Consider the following 10,527-nt stretch of genomic DNA (forward strand, 5'->3'; position numbering starts at 1 on the left):
ATTCTATTATTTCAGATTACTACAAGTACACGATCCTCCAAAACTGAGAAATATAAAGATTTAGAAAAATGGAAGATAATAAAATACACAAGAAAAATAATTAATTGGGTTTTTTCTCCGATCTTTGACATATAGGATGTCAGATACAAAAAAAATAGAAGATTCCGAAAAAATGTAGCACGTCTACTTTTGTTAGTTTTGAACTAATATCACTTCCATGTTTTTAGGATTGTTATTTCTCGACGAATTCTTATACCATAGTTAGGTGCCCCTCGTATTAGACTTAACTATTTTATGAACACGTAGCAGAGCTGTCGCTATATAATTGACGCGACGTCGGAAACAGGAATCGCACAAACGAAAGCTCCGTACTTATTTGTAGTTAATCAACCCTTCGCGTAAATTTCTTTTCAATCGCGTAAGTTTAATCGATCGCCTTTTGATCAGCGGTCGCTGTTGGTTCGAACTATTCGCCATAAGTAACTCTCTGATCCTTCATGATACAATTTTAATTGAGATTTCTAGATCGCTTATGTTTTTAAAAATTATACAGAAAGAGGTGAGATGCACCGCGTTTTGCATTATCGCACATAATAATGCATCTATCTCTTTAATAATTATTAATTAAAAATCTACGTGGTCATTTGCAAAATAAAGGACTTATTTGTGGCCAAATATATAAGCACATGACGGTAGATATTGCTAGCACAACTCATCTACCGTATCGTGAGTGACTATTCACTAACCTTTAATTAGTAACTATAAATTTACGAAATTGTTGTGAAATGGTAGAGAAATATGATATTCTGTTTAATGAATTCTATCTGCACAGAACGAGTGTCATTAATTAAAAAACACCTTTTAAAAGTGCCAGTGTTATATTGATAGCACCAGTGCTTTTGCTAAGAACTGAACTACTGAATATCGCCGAAACTTTCAAAAGATACTCACACCAAACGAATAACTTGATGTTTCTGCAAATACCTGCGGTCCAGATATAGTATATACAGCAGCCAGCCATAGTGTAAAAAATAAAGAGCAGAGCTCGAAGCGACAATTTGACCTTATAAGATCGATGTCTGCTACGATAATCCGAAGCGTAAAAAATCATGTTGCAGGCCAGAATCATCAACATCAACGGCAAAGCCGAATATTTATGGCGCCAAGCTCATGCTCTGTATTTGGTGGGATCAGCTGGGTGTAGTGTATTATAAGCTGCTCCAACCCAACGAAACCATCACTGGGGAACGCTACCAACAACAATTGATGCAATTGAGCCGAGCATTGAAGCAAAAACAGCCAAATTACACGACAAAGTCATTTTCCAGCACGACAATGTTCGGTCACATGTTGCGAAACCGGTAAAGGAAACGTTAGAAGTGCTTAACTAGGATGTCCTACCACATCCACCGTAATCTCTAGACATTGTTCTTTCTGATTACCATCTATTTCGACCGATGACTCATGATCTATTTGAGCAGCACTTCCATTCTTATAAAGATACCAAAGAATGGGTCGATTCGTGGATAGTCTCAAAAGATGTGTCGTTCTCTCGATATGAAATCCATCTATTATCAGAAAGTTGGGAAAAAGTAGTGGCTAGTTGTTGCGTACTCGACGCTCTAGTTGGAGAGCGAGCGTCGGTTGCCAGACATCAAGGGGGCGTCAGGCGCCGAAAAAGCGACGCGGGGCGGGTACGGGTAATCTCGACAGGGCTTTTCACCCTCGGCGATGGAGCGAGGCAACTGGCCCGCTCGCGGTGCGAGCGCGCGGATGAAGGAGTCGACCAAACCGATTTGTGTTGGCTCTGAACGGAGCGGGATCCGTGAAGCGGGGAGAAGGGTGACTGCTCTTAACGCCGCGAGCCACTACTGCAACTGATGCCTAGCCGATCAAGATGGCTTCCGCTGGTTTCCCCGCTAAGCAGGCGTAGATGTGAACGTCGCCGTATAAGTAGAGCGCGGTGAGGAGCGATCTGCTCGCTCTTGCGACTATGTTCCCTGGTGGACATGGTTTGGTATGCGCGCTATAAGAGGAGAACGACCTCGGTCGTTTTCGTATGCTACGCCTCGACGGTGATAGCCTGTGTCGTGAGGTCACGATACAAATAAGACCGATGAGCCTGCCAGTAAATAACTGTCCGAGGGAAGAAACTTCAGTGGAAGGCAAACCGGGAGGTCTGGCCCAGTCCTTTGCACGGGACGAAAAGAAAGGAAATACCGACCGTAAAATCCAAATCGTGACATACACGGCACACGAATAAATCGCGTGAGCGCGACAGTACTGCCCCTGTCGAACGTATACACGATATCTGTAATCCGGAAGATATCGCGAATGGAAGCCCCCACCGTGTTGGAGGCTCCGAAGTAATCCGAAGTGGTCGCTCGAATCTTTCTCTCAAACGCCGATCGTATCGAGAAGCCGGGGGATCCGTGGAGTGACCCAATACCTCGTACGAGAAATGCCAACGTATCTTAGACACTCTAAAGGCAATAGCCCAACGTGCTTGCGCACTCAAAAAAGCTGTGGAGAGTTTTTACAAAAGAGTACCTCGTTGAGGCAGTAACCTGATGCGCACCAGCAATCAAAAGGCCAATGAGCACACTACTTCTATATCGCTCGTGCTACCAAAGCGGTCTACGTATGCCGCGGCCGCTCTAATATAGCGTCCGCAAGCAAAATTTACTCGCGGGTACGCCTCGCACAGTCAGGCGCGCCGCCCCGCGCCGCGAGTCATGGCGAGACCGTGTAGCGCGGTCGACGGCGAGAGAATCGTTCCCAGAGCGAGGCAACCCGGCTCTGGTGCCGAATTTTGGCGGCTGTCGATCCCGCCGGCGTTGCTCGCCGAAACAGTGCGGTGGGTTCCGCCCGATCCGCAACACTAGTGATGGACAATATTTTGAATGATCAATTTGTAACCATTTTGTCACAATAAAGCCGTAATTTTACTAAAAAATTCCTTAAAGTTAATGCACACTCCCAATATTAACAAGACAACTGGGGGTAAGTTAATCGTACATGAGACAACAGTCGCACTCCTCTTTGAACTTGAACTGCTATTAGCAAACATATACTCGTAGAACGCCTAAGATGATTTAATCCATGGATTACACGATTTGTTCGGCTATGGACAGTCTTTCAGTTAACAACACTTCTCTTGGACTGTGTGTACTTGAATTTATAACTTTTTGATATAAATATACATATAAGTGAACAGCATTACTGTAAATATCATTGACGTAGGTTATGTGTTAGTAAAGGGAAAAAGATTTGTGCGTTAAGAAAGAAAAAAAATTTGATTATTTGTCTCTGATAAAAGTTTTCAAGGACCTACATATCAATATTCATGTAATTCTTATTAACTTAATTACGGCTCCATATGTTTCATAATTGTAATTAATAACATGGCCATTCACCATAAATCATGTTAAAAGTAAAACATATGGACATACGACGTTGTAATTGCAACAGAAAAATAGCAGACCAAAAATACGACATGGCCTTCTGTTTATGTATGTATGTTATTATTTGTAATTCATAACGTTGAAAAAGAATATCTCTCCCCTGTTAAAAAATTGCAAACAAAGTAGAGATCCAGGCATACACATACGTAGATATTAATATTTCCTGATCGTATTATTGATTTATTATTTAATATTTTTATTATTTATTTATTATTATAAATGGACGAGTTCTTTTATATAATAAATATTAATAGACATCAATATCTGCATCGAAATAATCTTAGTAAAGAAATAGTCACATATCGAATCTGTCACAATTCTATCGAGATGAGGACGTTTTCTCATCGGAGTTTGCTATCCATTCGGCCAGTATTCTTCAGTATTCTTTTAATCGCTTCTCCAGTTCTTTTCTTGTAAAGTACCCTGAGTACAGTCGATATTTCCTCAAGATCTTCATTGGATTAAATATTATCGTTAAATTATTGGCTTTTCTACTCCATTTCATTTTTCGTTTTAATCTTTCCTCTTTACTTTCATAAAAAGAAACTCCCATTGAAAAAGAAACGAAGAGGAACGATAAGCTACTTTCGTACTATTTTGTTTTTCTTTTTTGCTGTCTGTCAAAAGAAACAGTATATCATCAAATAAAAAATTTTTCTAACTTTTAATAAGGAAGGAATTCTCTCTTCTCCTCATATCTTCCACATACTAGTATGACGCTATTAATTTCCTCTTTATAACTACGGTCGCGTATAATTCAATCTGCGATATCAATGTATGATACGTCTGCGACATGTTACTTTAGTCATAAAAAAATTAACTTATTAACACCGAAATAATTATATATATACAGGGTGTCCCAGGCCGCCCGGCTTACCAAATTTTTCGTAAACGCGACATTGTAGAGAAAAATGTTTCAAACAAAAGTTATATGGTTCGACGGAGAACATAAGAAAGTACCACTAGTTTGACCTTGAGTGATGCAGCCAAAGGTCAGATCAAGGTCAACTTTGCTTTTTAAATAGAAATATATACTTTTTATTATTAGGTGTACAACTTTACTTCCGCCGTTTTTCTATAGATGGCTTTAGCGGTAAATGGTGGTCGAAATAAATAAATCATAGACGTCATACAATAAACTTAGGCATCTGTCAACATAACCCCATAGAAACATTAGCCGATTTGTGTCTGCATCGTAAAGTTATTCTCGATTGAAAATGTCAGTTTACGAGCCAAATTCTCGTCATTTGCGGGAAGTTTTAATTTTCTGCTTCAATATGAAGAAATCTGCGGCTGAGTCTCATCAAATACTCTCAAATACTTATGGTGAGGCCGCTATTAGTGAAAGAACGTGTCGTGAGTGGTTTCAACGCTTCAAGAACGGTGATTTTGACGTCGAAGACCGGCATAGCGGTGGAAGAGAGAAGGTTTTTGAAGATGCAGAATTGGAGGCATTACTTGATCAAGATTTGTGTCAAAATCAAAAAGAATTGACACGATCATTGGGAGTGACTCAACAAGCCATTTCAAAACACCTCAAAGCCATGGGAATGATTCAGAAGCAAGGAAATTGGGTGCCGTACGAATTGAAGCCGAGATGTTGAACGGCGTTTGTTTGCTTGTGAACAGCTGCTTGAAAGGCAAAGACGGAAGGGATTTCTGCATCGCATTGTGACTGGGGGCGAAAAATGGGTTCATTACGATAACCTCAAGCGCAGAAAATCATGGGGAATTCCCGTCCATGCTTCCACGTCAACGGCCAAACCGAATATTCACGGCTCCAAGGTCATGCTCTGTATTTGGTGGGACCAGCTCGGTGTAGTGTATTATGAGCTGTTAAAACCGACTGAAACAATCACAGGCGATCGGTATCGAACGCAATTGATGCGTTTGAACCGAGCATTGAAAGATAAACAGCCGCAATACAACGAGAGACACTATAAAGTGATGCAGCATAACAATGCTCGACCCCATGTTGCGAAAGTGGTCAAGACATACTTGGAAACGTTGAAATGGGAAGTCCTACCCCACCCGCCGTATTCTCCAGACGTTGCTCCCTCTGACTATCACTTGTTTCGATCAATGGCACACGGCCTGGCTGACCAGCAACATAGCTCCCCTAGCGCGGGGAGCTTGGGGCACACTGTTTTAGGGACGCGAGGACTATACCACTATCCTGACTAATTCGCAAACCTTCTCTAATCTTTTTGTTTAATGACTTTTGGCTTCGCTTCCGATACTCGCGACCCGAGACGCGGAGCGCACGCAAAAATGTTTCGAGTGGAGTCGCGCCTTGTGACGGGCGCCTCTCGGGCCGCCACGTCACAATACATAAAAGTTTAATCGACAATTGAATCGTTAAAAATACGACAAATAAATATAATTAGAGATTTATGCATTTTTTATCCTATTTCAATAGTCCTCTATTGGCATAAGATCAACATTCTAAGTGTAACTAATTACAACTTATAATAATGTTGCTTACAATAATTATTCCTTATATTGCGATTAACATTTTACTACAACTATATTTATTATCTTTATAACAATATAATAATATTTGATTAATTAATTTAATTAATTAAATTAATTAATTAATTTAATCAATTAATTTAATTTAATTTAATTTAATTAATTTAATTTAATCAATTAATTTAATTTAATCAATTAATTTAATTTTATCATGGTAAGGATTATCGGTAACTATTTTGGCACTTTATATGTAAAGTTCCCACTTCTCCGTACAACATAAAAATTGTAAATAACTAATCAAGATTATTACAGCAATGCAAGATAAAGACTACAGCATATCGTGTGCTTTTCGTGTTAAATCGCATGAGAACTACTATATGAGCTAACATGCTTGTTGCAAAATCGGCAAATTTGTATGTGTTATACGTGCCAGCATGCTGATTTTCGATAATAGAACTGGTGTTATTTTTATTGCGTAATTTAATGCTAGATGAGAAGTTAAATCACATGACATATGCGATCCAACAATGCAGGATAATAAATTATATCATCTTAGATGTTAAATAATGCAGTAGCTAATAAAATTATGAATCAATAAAATGGCCTTATATAATTTAACGTGTCCTTGCTGGAAAACAGTTTATATACTTAAAAATATCGCCAATATATCATATTTTTCAGTTGAGCAACGATAACTTCTAATTGTAATTCAGATGTATGTGTATTTGTATAGATATCTGCTTCCCGTCCTCTGCGCACTGATCTACTCAATATTCTAGTTATACACAGTATGTCATAAAAGTAACTGTGAGTAACTAGATTCTTCTCTTTTGGAACACCATCTATGAATGAATATATTCATTTTGAAGCTTGAACCTTCAAGTAATAAACCTAAAAATTTTATATCGAGCGAACATCTGTGTCATAAGTTTTGGGGATCAGTCTGACAGTACCTTTTGTGCGCGCGTTGGAAAAACGTCATGGAGCAACGAGTTTAATATTACATTTTGTTTTAAATTGGACAAAACTGTCGCGGAAACGAATAAAAAATAAAATGAAAAATGATCCAAAGTGTCTATGATAGTAAAGCTATGAATCGTACTAATGTTTTTAAGTAGTTTAGGCTATTTCGTGATGACAGGGAAAGTATCAAAAACGAGCCTGGAGCGGTCAAAATCAAGTCTCACTCACAAAAACATAAAAAGAATTACTAAAATTCTTCGATCGGTGTTCTCAGTCGTTTATGAAACAGGATTCATCGAATTCCAGCAGAATACCGAGAACAAGAGTCTTGACCGTTGCTGGATGATAATGCGCCCAAATAAAAAAATTGTATGCGACTTTTTGGCCAAGAAAATCATAGTGCTTCATCACCCCATATTCGCCAGATTTAGCTTTCTGCATATTCTAGATATTCTCCGATAGCGGGACTTCGTAATTTAGAGGGTAGCTGCCGTCGCCTCTGCACATCGCGATTTTCCTAATCAAATCCGTAGACGGGAACTTGAGATCGTACGCCAGTCCGAATTTTGCGAACATATCGATTAAATGCGTGGTGTAGTTTACCGCACTGATATCTATCTCTCCCGATCTGTAATCCCAAGGGAAGACGTGGTGATAATTGTGTTGTCCTTCCCCGAATGTCAGCGCGCTGACTAATTTGTTGTCCGCCGGCCTTATATGCCTGAAAGAGTGATGTGCGAATGTTTTATGATAGAATTGTGAAAGTTATATGCTTTTCTTAGAAATAAATTTTTACCATTAGAGGTCATTAGGATGACATAAAATATATTTGTTTCTCTTTAACTTATGTGCATCAGTTGAGACAATTCAGCTAAAAAGAACAGATCTATTATAATACCGTTGGCCGTTAACAAAAGCAACTCGTTATTCATTGATCTTGTGATTACTGTCTCATTTTGAAATATAACTCGTGATTATTATCGTTTATTCATTATTCAAAAAGTAGCGTGTCGTTATATAATTTCTTTTTACTTGCAAATGAGAACAAGCACTGTTGTTACAGTGAAGTCATAAGTCTAACAACGAAAGTTACATCAGTGTATTATTATTGTTGTAATTATTATTGAGAATCACATAGCGATGTGATATTTATTTGTAGATTTAACATTTCATTGTAATAACAGCATTTCTGCCTGTATCTACTTCCCTTCATTATTTCCCACTTATTTTTTCTTTGCTATTTTATTGTACATTACATTTATTATTTTTATATTGCCAAGAACTTTATTGTTTTTTCATGTTTTTTTTTTTATTTGAATTTATATTACATTTCTTACAAGTAATGCATCACTTCTCAATCCTGGTGTCACATGTAAACGCGGCTTACAGCTCTATGCATGAACGCAAAAAAAATCTCAGTTGGTGCAAGCGAATAGGAAACAACTGAAAATGAAATGTCAGAAGCAATATCTTTGTTTTGAAAACTAGTATTTCTATTATCGCAACCGTCTGAACATTCAGCGATATTAGAACTCGGTTGAAGCAACTGAGAACAATTGAACTATACAGAAGCCTCATAAAGGAATTTTTCCGTTCCTACAGCTGAGTATTCGTCTAATCTCTGAGCAACCAAAAATTCGGTTGCACCAACAGAATTGTTTTTTCCGTGTGCATTGCGAGTATCGCATACCTGTTGTACGGCCTGTAACCCCATGCGTGGGATACGCTGTTGAAAATCGCTACGCTGTTTAGAGTAATCATGTACCGTATAAACACCTGAGAGATGATAGCCCTGTCCCACATTTCATTCCAGAAGTACACAGGCACGATCGTAGGCAGGATGAAGCCGAATATGAGTTGCAGCAATGAGAAATATCTGAAATGTGTGTGGTGTAGTTAAAAATTAACCCGCTACACCATGGTACACGGAAAAAAATATCAGTGTAATTGAATAAGACCAGACGAGAAACTCATTGACGGGATATAATATCTCTGTCACCGTGACCAAAAATATTTATCTGAACAAACAACTGCACTAAAATTCGAATAACTAAAAACAATTGGCTGAATAACCTCCTACAGAAACCTCTCTGTCCTTATCAAGTTTTTGTCTGGTTTCCACGTAAATTTAGCTAGACTAATAGTCGTTTTATCGTGTAAGTTTTAATTATACGGGATATAGGATTAGGATATAGGATTAGGATAACACCAATTAATTAAGTAATTTAATTTATGAAAGAATTTGCGATGATGCTTTTGCTGTGGATACATCTTAGTTGATAATTAATTTTACTATATGGTTTCCGTGCTACTAGAGTGTCTCATCTATCAGCTGCGGAATATATGATGTTCAATATGAGGTGAGCAATATCTAAATACACTTACTTCTCGCTAAATGCTACGACAGGATCCGAGAGAATGTCCGAGAGATCGAGCTTCTTGCTTTTCTCGAGCAGTTTTGGATGCTCCTTCATCATTATCCACCCGACATGCGAGAAGAAGAAACCACGGTTACGGTTGTGAGGATCGGCGTCGGTGTCGCAATATTTGTGATGCAAATAATGATTCCTCACCCATTTGTATATCGAATTCTAGAGGCAAACAAATAGACAAACGTAAGTTCTTCACATTATTATTATCATCTAATTATAGGTATGATCCTGTTGCTTAACCTAAATTTATACTGATGTACAATAATTATCACGATGCAATATTTAATGCAATATTTATTACAAATTTAAAAACAAGATTGATTTTTCGTAAATTATCGAGTAAGTAATCGCGGCAAACATTTTGATTGCAAATAACCCGTCATAAAGAATCATTATTGCAATAATTTGCATCGAGTTTAAGACTATTGCTGCAATTCTAAGCAAATATACGAGAAAATCATTAAATCGTAAAGTCGTAACTTATAAAAAAAAGGAAAATCGTAGATATTTACGAGTTATCATATGACATACAGTCCGCATATAATTGCAAATCTACTCATAAGTTGTTACAAGTTTTACGAGAATAAGTTACGAGTTTTACAATTTTGTGTAAAATTGCAGTATAAACTTGCCTGTCCGGCCGCAGTGTAGAATAATGCCAGTAAAATTCTCAGTGGTAGCTTAGCTTTGTAGGACTTATGACTCCAAAGTCGATGTGCGCCGCCGGACACGCCAAAAAGAGCTAGCATATGCATGCCAAGTACTATAATAAAAGGGAATAGCAAATAAAGGCCACCAAAAGCTAATTAGCACAACTAACTAACACAAATCAGTGCAAGATTATATTGAGGACATTTTATAAAACGATTCAAAGACAAATTTAATATTTAGAAAAAAGAACTCAATTTTAATTCTTGATATACAGCAGTTGCAAGATATAATAAGTTTTGCTCTATTAAAAAAAGAATAAGTATTAGGACCTTAACTTAGTTTCCGCCCAAAAAATACTGAGAAAAAGCATTTATTGTAAAAAATTTATTTAAATTATTTCAATGAAAGTATTTTCCATCACTTTCTACAACTTTTTGCCATCTTTCTGGCAACTGGGCGATACCATCTCGATAAAACGATGTTTGTTTCGAAGCAATCCATTCGTCCACCCATTCTCGCACTTCTTCAACATTTCGGAAGCGTGT

General features: G+C 37.8%; 1 protein-coding gene across 1 annotated transcript in view; it reads right to left on the minus strand.

Annotated features, from left to right (window-relative positions):
* Positions 1-5,838: 5,838 nt before the first annotated feature.
* Positions 5,839-10,527, minus strand: part of LOC116843996 ((11Z)-hexadec-11-enoyl-CoA conjugase-like) — an 18,498-nt gene continuing 13,809 nt past the window's right edge. The window contains exons 3-6 of the mRNA XM_032815028.1: positions 9,964-10,094; positions 9,285-9,490; positions 8,590-8,775; positions 5,839-7,620 (exon numbers count right to left, since the gene is read on the minus strand). Coding sequence (XP_032670919.1) covers positions 7,344-7,620; positions 8,590-8,775; positions 9,285-9,490; positions 9,964-10,094 — 800 coding nt within the window. The 3' untranslated portion in view covers positions 5,839-7,343. The remainder of the gene's footprint in view (positions 7,621-8,589; positions 8,776-9,284; positions 9,491-9,963; positions 10,095-10,527) is intronic.

Source organism: Odontomachus brunneus, unplaced genomic scaffold, assembly GCF_010583005.1.
Source record: "Odontomachus brunneus isolate Ranch 3 - 2012 unplaced genomic scaffold, Obru_v1 Obru_scaffold_038, whole genome shotgun sequence".
Lineage (NCBI taxonomy): Eukaryota > Metazoa > Arthropoda > Insecta > Hymenoptera > Formicidae > Odontomachus > Odontomachus brunneus.